The sequence below is a fragment of the Rhamphochromis longiceps genome, linkage group LG16 (assembly GCF_057381845.1).
Source record: "Rhamphochromis longiceps isolate RC_006_pf linkage group LG16, R_longiceps_female_GT1.1, whole genome shotgun sequence".
NCBI classification, from domain to species: Eukaryota; Metazoa; Chordata; class Actinopteri; order Cichliformes; family Cichlidae; genus Rhamphochromis; species Rhamphochromis longiceps.
In genome coordinates this window covers 37,137,795-37,150,569 of record NC_140572.1, presented here as the reverse complement: position 1 = coordinate 37,150,569, position 12,775 = coordinate 37,137,795, and the positions used below count along the sequence as shown (strand labels likewise).

Below are 12,775 nucleotides of genomic sequence, written 5' to 3'. Positions count from 1 at the left end.
ATATCCTCTTTCTTGATGCCCAAGCAAACGTTGGAGAGTAATGGCGGCGTGCCGGGGGTCTTCGTCGAAATGGTTTTTCACCCGGGAACAGCTCGAAAACACGCCGTCTCGCCGAAGTGGAGTAGACGCAGATCGAGAACTCTCCTACCGACAGCAAGCGGCAAATCTGATCCAAGATATGGGTCAAAGACTCAACGTGTATCCTTTGTAAATATCTCCTCCTCCAGCAGCCTGGACGGAGACATGGCGCTAACTAACCGTTAGCTATGCCCGTTAGCTGATTTTGAACCGCTTTTGAGGTTCGGGAGCTTGGCGCGGGACTTTTCAGTTGGTGTGCTTTGTTTTGTTATGTTCTTGAAAAATATTTTAGCTTATTAAGTCGTTTAGCTTTAAGAACAGTAATGCATTTCACTCTTAATTGTTTTCCCTTTTGGCTTCGCGCTAATGTAGCATGCTAGTTATTTCCCTAGCTAATAGTTCGCGTGTTGAAGGCCTTGAAGCGAATTTGTAGCTTCGATTGGCCCACAGAAATACACAGCTTCACAAAAAAATCATTTATTTACTGGATAACGTTATATTTCCATAGTTTGGTCTGTAGTAAGTGTTTTTTAAAATCCATTAATTTCCCTCTTCTGGTTTATATTAATGTCACTGTACCGACACAAATACAAACTTTAGATTTCTCTCTACGCTCAGTGATTTTTGTTATTTAGGCCATTATTTAAAGCTAATAAGATGCGAATCGTGACTCTATAAACTGTCAAATTGCCGTTTTTGTTGAAAAAGTTGACGTATATCGGCTCCTTCAGCTGGTTAAGACTGTGTGTATGTTGACATAAATATAAGAGCATTTGTTTTGCTCTGACCTTAAGCTTAATATTTCCTTGACTCTCCCTTCAGCTCTCAATTAACAATAAACACAGCAATCGTTTACATGCATAGATTTTATATGCACCATTCTTTCAGCAAATTCCATAGGAATGTAAGTAGTAATATAGCTAGCTCTCTTGTTTACCACCAGCCACCTGTTGAGTAGATTTGACAGATATACTTGCATTTTAATTTTTTATACAGATAATCTCTCCAACCACCCTATTCTTGGCTGCAAAAGTGGAAGAGCAACCTCGGAAACTCGAACATGTAATCAAAGTTGCACATGCTTGCCTAAATCCCCAAGAACCGCCTCTAGACATAAAAAGTAATGTAAGTATCGGCATCTGTGCATATTGTATTGTTTAAAAAAAAATTCTTTCCTGTTGTCTCAGTGGTCATGGTTTGCCTGTGTTAAAGCGGCTGGGCCGCATTTCCCTACGCTGTAAAACGGTTCTGATTATTCTGCACTGGCCTGCAGTTGGTGTGTACAAAACAAATCACCCATCAAGGCTTGCAGTAATAGTGTAATGAGCCTCTCTGTTTGGAGTTTTGGCCATTTGCAATCAGATGTTAGGGGTTTAGATTAATAGACACATTACAGTTGTGTTGTAATGACTGTCTATCAAACTTCAGGCATACCTCCAGCAAGCTCAAGAGCTGGTGATACTTGAATCCATAGTGCTGCAGACCCTGGGTGAGTAGTGGTGACTGGAGTGGATGACTTGAGAGCGGTTTGTTTGTCAATATCATTGGTTAATTATAAGTAAGGGAGTAGTGCTATTGATTACTGATGACTTTGTTTATCACAGCCTGCTGACTGAAATGTTTTATTTGCATATGGTTGTTTTCACATACATGTTTTCAGTGAATCATGTAAAGGTGACATGTCACTCTCATTTGCTAATGCTAGTTACGAATGTGGCACTGATTTTTATTTATTTATTTTTCTCCATCTAATTGCAAAATTCTATGTTGCAACGAGGGATGCACCGATCCAACTTTTCCCATTTGTGATACCTAAAGCGTATCTGCTGATACTTTGTAGTGATTTTATACCAGTGTTGAAATATGTATTCTTCACTAGGAAGAGACTTGGGATAGTTTTTCGTTTGTTTTTAATGTAATGTTAGGCAACATGAGATTAATCTTAAACATCACTTTCTTAGATTATATGTAAAACAAGAGCTAAGAAAGGAGTACCCTAGATAAATTACATTTCGTGGATCTGCAGTGATTAGTAAAATGTTACATGAAAACTTACACAAAACATTCCATTATTTATTGTGGGTAAATAGATTTATTAGTGTTATTTCTGTCATTTATTTGCTATAGCACTATTTGAGCTCAAAATGCACATAGCTCTATGTTACAGTCATGCTTGTTTCTCCTTTTGTTCCTAGACTAGAGAAGTGTTATATAACTGCAAATACTGTACATTACATAAAAGCTTCCCCACAAGTGCCCCAGAACAATCATCCTTCTGGCTTCTACATCACACGTCTGTGAGACAGAACGAGATGGAGTCAAATAGATCGGGTGTAGATTGGGTCATTAGCCTTGATATTGCGCCAGCTTTTTGAGTCACAGTTGGACAGATACCAATCCCAGTATTGGATTGATGCATCTCTGGTTTGACTAGAACAGTTTGTGCTCTCCTACTTCAATCGTGGAAAATCTGTTTATACAAGTTAATTAAGTCTCACTTCAAATGTACCCAATTTCATTATCAAGCTCCAAAATCTACTTTTAACAACAGTACACAGATGTGTACTAATATTAATTGATTGCAAATTCCCTTGCTTTTTTACCTTTTTTTTTTAATCACAAAATGACATGTCACCTCCCAGCTATGTCTGTGTTGAACTCACCTGTCATGTATTTTGTTCCAGGCTTTGAAATAACTATTGATCACCCACACACTGATGTGGTGAAATGTACCCAGCTAGTGCGAGGTAGAGGCTTCCTTCTTTGCTCTTTGTGCCCTCTGCTCTTGTTTATCCCACCTCAGATGTGGGTGGGGAGGGGGAAGAAAACCTTGCTGATTTAATGCTTACGTGAAAACACTTAACCTTGTTTTTTGTTTTTTCCTTCACATTGTTTTTGACATAGCATAAACGCTTATTAAAGCAAGACTGAGATGAAATTAGTTTTGAGATATTACTATTTCATATAACTAGAATATAACTGTAATCTTTAATAAACCAATGGCTACAAAAATTCAGCTAGAAACTGTTTTCAGATTTATCTTTGTTTCTAATAAAAGCAAGAAAATGTGTGCTTTTAAAAAACGTTGTCCATCTTAATACTGCTAGGCTAGATTACCGGCAGCTACAGTCCTAAAAAAAACCCCAACCTGGTAGCTTTAAATTTCCTTCATACAAATTACTGATTGTCTAAAACTTTTGTTTGTTTGTTTGTTTTAGAAATGGGAGCTGCCTTTGTTATTGATAAATTGCTCCAGTATTGGTGGATTTTGTGTTAGCCCTCATGCATGATTTGTCTGCCTGACTAAACTGTAACCCAGAGTCCATGCAGCCTTTGCAGAGCAGATGAGAGCAAAGAGAGAGAAATCACCACTCAGAGCTGTGCATTTAAGTGTTCTGAGTTTGGAATATTCTTAAAATAAGACATAATTATGAGCTGAAAATATATATTTAAATTTCAGATTACACATACTTATTTTGCTGTCTCAGAATTAGCCTGCACCCTAATTCATAATGATATATGCATCCTCATGGCATTTGTGATCGTTTGACAAACATTTATTCCTATTATACTTGAGTTAGTGAAACCCTTAACAAAAGGACTATATTTAGGTTGCCAGAAATTCTTCTGTGCAGGAAAAAAACTACCAAAACGTTAATATTTTCTGTCATCCAGGAATGTATTGCTACCATTCTACTTTGTGCACATGACATATAAATCGCACTTGTTTATGAATACAATTCAAAATGAACAAAATGTTAATTTCACTGTTTACTAGACAATAGTCTATAAGGGGTAGTATTAAATTTGTTTGTTTTTGTGGTGTAGACTAAGGACAAATTTACAGTCCATGTCCGGTTACAAACACGTCTTTACATTCCCTGTTGCCCTGTTGTATTACCTTGGAAGTGGCTTTAATTGGCTATAAGCCCTTTTTTGAGATTAACGTTTCTCTATTCAGAAAAGGTACCACAGCTTTTAAGTTTCCAAAATGTTGGACTAGCTTAGCTCAGTTTTTATCCAGTCTCGGTCTTGCCTTAATTAGTGCGTTGGAAATCTGCTTAAATGCTAAACTTGACATTCTGTCCTTATATTAATGATAAAATAATTTTGGTTTGCAGAAAAATTGATTTTTCTTTTCCTTCTGTCTTTTCCCCCTCTCTTTCAGCAAGCAAGGATCTGGCACAGACTTCCTATTTCATGGCTACCAACAGGTTGTTATCCTGCCCCTCTTTGTTGCACTTTGACTGCACACCATAGCTTCCTGTAATGCAGGGTACCCTTTCAGTGTCCAACCGGCCCTACTTGCACTGGTGGTTGTTGGGACGCTTGCCTCCTCCCCTCAGCTCCCCTCCCTTCTTCCCAAGGTAGCGGGACGTGGTGGCTTGTAGCGTTACCGGCCCCAGTTGCAGTGCGGTGTATTGTACAAGGGACCACGTGTTGGCACAGATGGGTTGAATGCAAAATGTGAAGTGTAGTGGTGCGCTTGAAACCCACACGTTTGTTCGGTTGCGAAAAAGTGCATAATTCTAAAAGAAAGACACTTTGGTAGCCTGAATAGCAGCTAAAGATTTCACAGATGTAAACATTTCTCATAGAGGGCCTTCGGTAAGTACCGCAGATTAATTCTTAAAATGTTGTTTTTCATATGAATCTGTTCAAAATGTATCATCTCTTTAGATATCTTCAGCCTTTGTAATGTTTGCTTGTCATTAAATGCACTTCTAGTTCAAAGTTGATTTAAGCTTAAGAAAAAGCTAATTATAACCCATTAAGGACCTGTAAAAAAAATCAGGGTTTTACCATTAGCCCAGGTTGGTCCACTTGAGCCACACCATGCTAAGTCAAGCAATCCTGACATGCATTTCCACTACAGCCTTACAGCAGGATAGGAGTGAGTGACACAGCCTCAACAATATATCACCATAATTTGCGATACTGATGTTTATGACAATTTAGAGAAAGAGATCATGTTTAGCGGTTATTGCAGCTTGCAGGCAGCAACATTTAGTGCAGATAAAATGAAGGACGTTTTCCATCTTTCTTTTCCAGTGAGCTGCTGTCATTTATGACAGGTTACATAAATAATGCTGCATTATATTGCAATGGCAGGAAGAGAGCACAAGAGTTGCCAAAGTAGACTTTTCAATTAAATTTGAAACAACTTTAATAACTAAATTAGGTCTTCAGCAGCTACACGATTTTGTCATATAACTGACGGTGCTGTGAAAAATGTTTTTCTACTTTCACTTTGGCTCGAGCTCTTTTTAGTAACCCTCTTAAAGCCCTGCTTCTCTACTGTGTAAGTGAATCGGGAGTATAGGATCATATTGGTTTTTGCCAAAACTTGAGATGATATGTATCCACACAGAAACTCTGATTCAGAGTGCAGAGGGAGATGATCTCTTTGCTTCTGACCAGCCAATCGGTGCCGTGCAGTCTGACGACGTCACAATTTAGTACCTGCTCAGATAGCTTGGAACTCGGCCTAGCAGGCACTACTTTAGTACCTGGTACTATGAACTAATGGAAGGCTGTGGCGAGTCGCTCCAAGTAGGTAGTAATGGAAAAGAGCCTTTAGTTTGACTCCTGTGTTGTTAGCGTTTCATTTTACTAGTTATTAGCTGCTCGTAAATGGCCTGTATTTGTATAGCGCTTTACTCAGTCCCTAAGGACCCCAAAACATTTAGTCCTTCACCCATTCACACACACATTCACACACCGCTGATGGCAGCTACATTGTAGCCACAGCTGCCCTGGGGCGCACTGACAGAGGCGAGGCTGCCGGACACTGGCGCCACCGGGCCCTCTGACCACCACCAGTAGGCAATGGGTGAAGTGTCTTGCCCAAGGACACAACGACCAAGACTGTCCGAGCCAGGCTTGAACCGGCAACCTTCCGATTACAAGACGAACTCCAAACTCTTGAGCCACGATCGCCCCAATAACAATAGTTGAACTCGTTTTCTGCAATTGAAAACCAAACCTTAGCTGTTGTAGGATGCTTTTTTTTGAAAGCTCTTCAGTGGTAAACTGCTCTCTTCCATGAAAAGCAGATAAGTTGTAGCAAATAGAATGTGTTTATCGCTGCATTACTGATCTTTATCAGTGGTTCAAGGAAATGACTATTATTGCTGTGTGGTGCAGTGGAAAAACAGTTGTACCATTTACTGCATGGCTTGGCACAACTTTACCTCTGCTATGGAAAAACCCAAATATGATGCGCAACTAATTTCATCAAATCATTTAGTGTGCGTGTGGTTTTTGTTTTCAGTCAAATTGGTTAAACATACATTTATATAGAGAGCGAGCATATAAAGCATTGGCTTTGATAACTGTCATCATCACAACATTTAGACATATTCCAGGCATTGTACTCTCTGCAGTGTTTAAAATGTACTGATGCAGAAGTTATTGAAAGCTGTTTTTCTCCCTACAACGGCATTAATAATTTATTAAAATGTTGTTAAATTTAACTATGAAGTCGACTGTCTTCCTTTAGGCTTTTTGATTATGGATTAAGGTCCCATTAGCAGTGAGATGTTGTGCAGAGATCTAAATCGTGGCCTTGGTACACTTGAAATGTCCAATGATAGCTCCTACAAAAAAAGCGAACACCCCCCCCCCCCCCCCCCCCCCCCCCCCCCCCCCCATAATTAAGAACCTAACCTTTGTTTTTCTTATATTTTAGCTGTCAGTGTTTTACTGGTAATAGTAGTTAGTCTGTATTCTGCAGTGACCCTTACAGGTCGAACCTGTGCAAAACCACACTGAGCACAATGGCACAAAAATTCAAAAACACAGGAAAAGTGATTTGTGGAACACAATAACTTGATGGACCAGGTGCATAAGTGACAGTCCTAACAGTAAACGGCCACAGTATTATTTAATTACACACATTACGTTGACTCTTTTTCTCCCTCTAACACTGAAAAACCCTCTGCTTCCGCTGAGTGTCTCTGCTTCATATCTTCTGGTTTCTGTCACTTCTGCAGCTGGTCCATCACATTACGCGAGTTAGATTTTGTTTGTTCGACTTCTGTTGTGCTTTGTGTGCCTTAGCAACATTTTCCTATTTGCTGGCATTTGCTTACATTTCAGTACATTTAAACTCGTGGCCACCGTAGTATTCTCATGTTTGCAGTTGAGTTTTACAGATACATGTCAAACTGAACTGCAGTTATACGTATTTAATTAGGGTTTTAAACTTCATTCAGTACAATCATACCTATACAACAGGGCTGTTAAGTTGTATGCCTTCATTGCCCTGATGTTGAGCCACCTGATTAAGCAATTTAAACACAGTTCAGAGAGAGAAGGGGGGGGCAGGGGGTGCTGTAGGAAGGTACCCTTGTCAGATAACTGTATGATGATGTCATTGTTGCATGGGTGGCCTCATTATCCTTGTGTTTTGCAAAGACATGACTATGATTCTATGAGTGGAGTCATTCCCTACTTCACTACCTTTTTGTTGTTCTTGATATTTACATTTGTTTGTTGAATTGATTTATTACATTTTTATGATGTTTGTTACTTTTAGACACGATTAGAATGATCTCCTTATCATACCTGCAACCATACAGCTGTGCTTTTATTAAATCCTTTACTTCATAAAATCTATTTAACATGAACACTGTTAGAAAACAATGAGTCTTGAAACCTGTTCCAACATTATATTAAAGCTGTCGGCCCCCTCTTGTTTTTCTCCTTTGTCCACATGTGGGACTAATCCTGACCACACTTGCACTGAATCAACTGACTCACGTGCCTTTACCATCACACAACGTGCAGTCTGCACCTCACTACCTTCTGCCTCCAGTACAAGCCCACAGTGATTGCCTGTGTGTGCATCCATCTGGCGTGCAAGTGGTCCAACTGGGAGATCCCGGTTTCTACTGATGGGAAACACTGGTGGGAATATGTGGACAACGCTGTCACTCTGGAGCTGCTTGATGGTGAGACAGAATTTTACCTTTAATTCAGAGTAATCTCTTGCAATTTGCGTTAAGTCCTTTTCTTGGTTCTTTTGTAGGCATACTTAACCAAGACAAGTTTATAGAACTAACAGCTTTAAAAGTGACATCAGAATTTTAACAACATGCATATCCTGCATTTTCAGAGTTAACCCATGAGTTTCTGCAGATTCTGGAGAAAACGCCCAGCCGACTAAAGAGGATACGCAACTGGAGGGTAGGCTGGATTTACTGCCCTGTTTGTTAGCCATTAATGTATTTATATTTTATTTTTGCAGTATTGGCAGCAGGTTTTTAAAATTGCAAATACCTCACGTAGGTGCTGTTAGAGAACTGTAGTCGAAATCTTGCCACATTGAGCATTACTGCCAGTTTGTGTAAATTATTAAAGGGCTAGTTTAAGTAGAGATAACTGACTGATGCGCAGCAGGAAAGGTTATTTATGGAGCCCAGGTGGTGTGAATGATGAGACTTGAGACAGAAAGTTTCTTAAGAGAACAATGTAGGCGAAAATCACGTAGCTGCTGAAGACCTGAGGGGAAGTGGAACAAAATAAGTACAACCACAAAATAAATAAATCTGCTTACGTTAATTTCACTGCTGGAATATTCAGGACCTGTAGGGCCAAGTCCATTAACATTTCAATTTTAATTCAGTTTACCGGTAAACACATCTATGATTCCACTGTTCCATACAATAATGTGACTCTGAACATTACATTATGACATTTCACAAAAGTACAGTAGTTCACTTAAATTTCTCATTGTTTTAGGTTCATAGCTTTATCTGTACACTTCAGGCTATGTTCAGGTAGTGTTTGCAACAAACGCATACGGAAACAGCATGAAAAAAGGCAGTTGTCTAACAGACAGCACAGCCGAATTTAAGCCAACAAGTAAGAATAATCAATTAAGTGTACACTGTTTCAAAAAGAGCATGTTTAAGTGATTAAATAAGCTAGAGTGTACGGAAACAATCGTTCTCAAAGCAAAGTATAAAGAATAATGCAAATTCAATTATAGAAACAACTGACCAGCTGCCATTGCTACCGCCAAAGGTTCGAGACACTTATTGCTGAATCACTACAATTTTTATGGTTCATTTAAGAGAAGGAAAGAGCCGTGTTTCCCACGCCATTTTCGACGCCGTTCATGCTTATAGCCACAGCAGAAGCCGAAAAGTTTTCCTCCACACCCAGGTCTTATCTTATGCAGCAAATCAGGAGAGGGACCTCATATCAGCTGACGTAGGTCATGTGGCAGTGTGTAGTTGACGTGGGTTACATTTGCCATCATCTTACAGCTACAAAAACCAAAGTCATACCAGCCTTATTTTCTGTCCTGCAGGCAACGCAAGCTGCCAAAAAGCCTAAGACTGAAAACGCCCAGATGACTGACAACTCATTTCCTGGACCTTCACTGGCCCAGGACCAAGCTGATGCCTCATTTCCTGGCGTTCCTTCTTCCAACCCAGGGTTTTCCAAAGCAGGCACTACCTTTCCTATGCCCATGCTCAGCCAGTCCGGTGGAGTAGCTCTGGCTCTAGACTCCATAGCCACCACATACAATCCAGGTAGCCACAGTGAATGGCCCCAGGGCAACCAGAGCCAGCAAGGATACTCTACCACCTGTATAAAACAAGAATCACTCAGCATCCCTATCCCAGAATCTTTGCAAACTTCTACTTCCTCTTTGCTTCAGCATCCAATGGTATACAAGACTGAAAAAATAGATTTCAACCCAGTCAAACAAGAACAAAAGGGAGCTGGTGCGAGTGGAGCTGCTAAGCATCAACTAGCACCTCAGTCTGCTTACCCTCCACCAGCTCAGCCATCTCCAGCTCAGAAGCTGTCACTGGATAAATACAGAGAGAAACATGCTGCAGAGCTGGCTGCCTCCGGGCAGAAACGTAGGCAGGAACAGCATGGTGGAGTAATGGACTGTGATGTAAGGGAGGATTTGTTGTCCTCCTCTTCTAGCTATGCACCATCCGTGATGAGCCAAGGAGACAACAGAAAACAAACAGTCCATGGCAGTGGTGGCAGCGCTACAGCTTCCCCAAAGAAAATGAAAGTGCCCTCCTCATCTTCGGGCCAAGATAGACGCCATCACAGTGACAAACGGGACAAAAGCTCGCTTAAAGTTCGCTTAGCTGTGCCGGGGGCCAGCAGTGGTTCCCAGCTGGATAAAAGCAGTCAACAGATGAGCAAAGATGAGCTTAAAATGAAGATTAAAGTGTCGTCCTCTGAGCGTCACAGCTCATCAGATGAAAGCATGGGCACCAACAACAACAAAAGTAAACATTCCAGCCCGATGGTGAGCAAAGAGAAACATCGTGGGGCAGAGCACAACCCCCATCGCCACCATAAACACAGTCACGCCCCCACACACAGTGGCAACGGCCGCGGAGCTACAGAGGGCTCAGGCGTTGGGATAGGCCTGCTGCGAGGTCCTCCTGGACTCATCAGCATGGAAGGAACAACACATGGGCCTCCTGGGCCCACCTCCTCATCACGCAAGAGGGCATATCCAGAGCCCAGCCACAACCACCACCCTTCGGCCCCATCCTTCACTGCTAGCTCCAAAGTGAGCAAAATCTCCAAGGGTGGCTCTAGTGCTGCAGGTACTTCATCTTTTTCTTCCCCCTCTTTCCCTCCTTGCTCCTCTCCTGTACTGCAGTGTGTCTCATCTGGCTTGCAGCTCTATGGCTAACCTCCTTCCCTCCCTACCTCCACCCCACCCTTCTCCTCCTCCTCCTCCTTATTCTCGTTTCTCCTCCTCCCCTCCTGTCACACCCAGGTGGGCTGCGGACCTCTCAGCAGTACCCTCCTCCTAGTGAATCGCCACATGAAGTGGGAGAGCAGAGACACTGAGTCCACCCCTCTGCAGCCATGGCCAGCACATGAAAATGGCAACAAACTACACACAGTTCAAACTTTAAAGACTATGCTCACCTCTTTGTTAAGTGCCCTAGAAAAAAAAACCTCTATGTGATGATAAACCCTTTATTGAAAGGCAGAAAGTTATCTGCAAAAAAAAGAGTATTGTTGGACTTCTCAGCTTCTGAGATGTGAAAGATGAAAAATTATGCTTCCTGACTGTCACATCTCTGGGCTTTGGTGCTCAGTCCTCTTTCTGTTATTGTGTTGAATTGTTGCTTTGTTATTCTTCCTCCTCAAATGGGTCTAGGAACGTGTAAAAGGTGGTTGTGTGTTTGGGAAAGCTTGTTTCCGTCAGGGGGAGAAGTTCTTTCCCTACATGTCAGATCTCCATATGAGAAAACACAAGTATTACAAGTTCTATAAAAAGCAAGGAAGGTGCACTTTCCTTGCTTTCTTCCTTTTTCTTTTTTTTTTTTCTTTCTTTTTTATTATTTTCATTGAATCACAGTTTTGTGGTTTTTATGGAGGAAGATGGTGGCCAGGTGGAGATGCCTTCAGTTTGCTGATATTCCATTTAGTACTGTTGATGGATGCAATTTTTTAGGTGTTTAAAATTCATCTCCTAAATTACTTTCTTGTCTTGGTTTCTTTTTATACTTAAGTACTGTGCGTATGATTTGCATGTTTCAATCAAAGGGATTTGGAAGGAGAGCGCTAACTTGCTGTTTACAAAAATGGAGATAAATGTACATACGTTTTTGTATGTTTAAAGAAAAAAAGCTATACCATGACTACTCAGGTTAGGAGCTGCTTGTAAGTATAACAAGATTATTGTAATACCTATAAAAGAGTTTTATTTTGTTGATCAGTGGAGTGGGTATCATCGGGTAAATGATCGAAGCATTCCAGTGCTTCTTACAGCCTTGCTATAAGACAGTGATGTACTGTAGGTTTCCATCAGAGAATATTACTTGATTCCCTCAGCAACTGGCACATCCGACACCTACTTATCACATAAGAGCGATGCAATTTGTACCAAAAAATAATTTTTTTGGACCTCTTAAGTAGACTTGAAGCTGGATGCCAAAGGTTGTGCCTCAACAAGGAAAAAAAAATAAAGCTGGCAAGGACAGTAGTTGTGCTATTAAAGTTTACATAACCCTTTTTATTTTAACTGCATCAGACATTTCATAAAGTTGTAGCCCTTTAGATAAAAATGGAGATGCCCATTGTTCAGTCACTGATTCACAGGGTACTGTTCAGGATGAAACACTTGTTGGCTCGCTTTCATTTAGCTGTGAATAATTGGCCACAGGCAGATTGACCTGCCTGATATGTAGGTGACCTCAAATATCTGCAATGTAGACGTGCTTCATAGTTTTTGTGTATCACTGACTTTCTTTTATTCAGTTGGTTTTATTATGTTTGCAGCCCTGTCCGTGTCTGGACACGGCTTTATTATCACTTTCATACATTAAACACTCTTCCGTTGTAGATTCTTGATATGACCCAATCTTCTCTGTTTCTGACTGGGTTACTTGTTTTATGTTAAGCGTGTGCAAAATACAAATTAGGCTGAGGCTATATTGTACCCTGATTGGGGATTTGCATTCGGGCACACAGGATTACTGCAGTTGTAGAACATAAGCTAGTCTTCACATCCTTTTTCTCCATTTTTCATTTCAAAATTCCAAATAAACTTTAATGTTGCCACTACCCTGACACAGAATAAGTCCTGGTGGTCTTTGTCATTTCATGCAAAATAAAAACATACTGTACTGATTTGTAGTTACATTTGAGGAGACATGCTGTTTTTTTCCAGTGGCATGATATTTAAACACGG

The 12,775-nt window shown here is 40.7% G+C and overlaps 1 protein-coding gene across 2 annotated transcripts; it reads left to right on the top strand.

Annotated features, from left to right (window-relative positions):
• On the top strand, window positions 1–12,664 carry ccnt2a (cyclin T2a). Of its 2 annotated transcripts, XM_085383551.1 has the most exons (10): window positions 1–198; window positions 901–982; window positions 1,075–1,203; window positions 1,507–1,567; window positions 2,763–2,825; window positions 4,247–4,292; window positions 7,870–8,033; window positions 8,198–8,268; window positions 9,398–10,673; window positions 10,850–12,664. In XM_085383551.1, exons 1-10 carry the CDS (start codon window positions 41–43, stop codon window positions 10,921–10,923), a joined length of 2,124 nt encoding a protein of 707 aa, XP_085239677.1. In that variant the 5' UTR covers window positions 1–40; the 3' UTR covers window positions 10,924–12,664. The 2 variants fall into 2 exon arrangements, with proteins under 2 accessions (XP_085239677.1, XP_085239676.1); XM_085383550.1 differs by lacking the exon at window positions 10,850–12,664 and having other exon boundaries at window positions 9,398–10,810.
• The last annotated feature ends 111 nt before the right edge of the window (window positions 12,665–12,775 follow it).

Excerpts from the sequence above, each read along its gene's own strand:
- ccnt2a (XM_085383550.1), top strand. The coding sequence starts at position 41 with ATGGCGGCGTGCCGGGGGTCTTCGTCGAAATGGTTTTTCACCCGGGAA. Across the intron at positions 1,568-2,762 it reads CATAGTGCTGCAGACCCTGG|GCTTTGAAATAACTATTGAT; the intron begins GTGAGTAGTGGT and ends ATTTTGTTCCAG. Across the intron at positions 8,269-9,397 it reads AGAGGATACGCAACTGGAGG|GCAACGCAAGCTGCCAAAAA; the intron begins GTAGGCTGGATT and ends TCTGTCCTGCAG.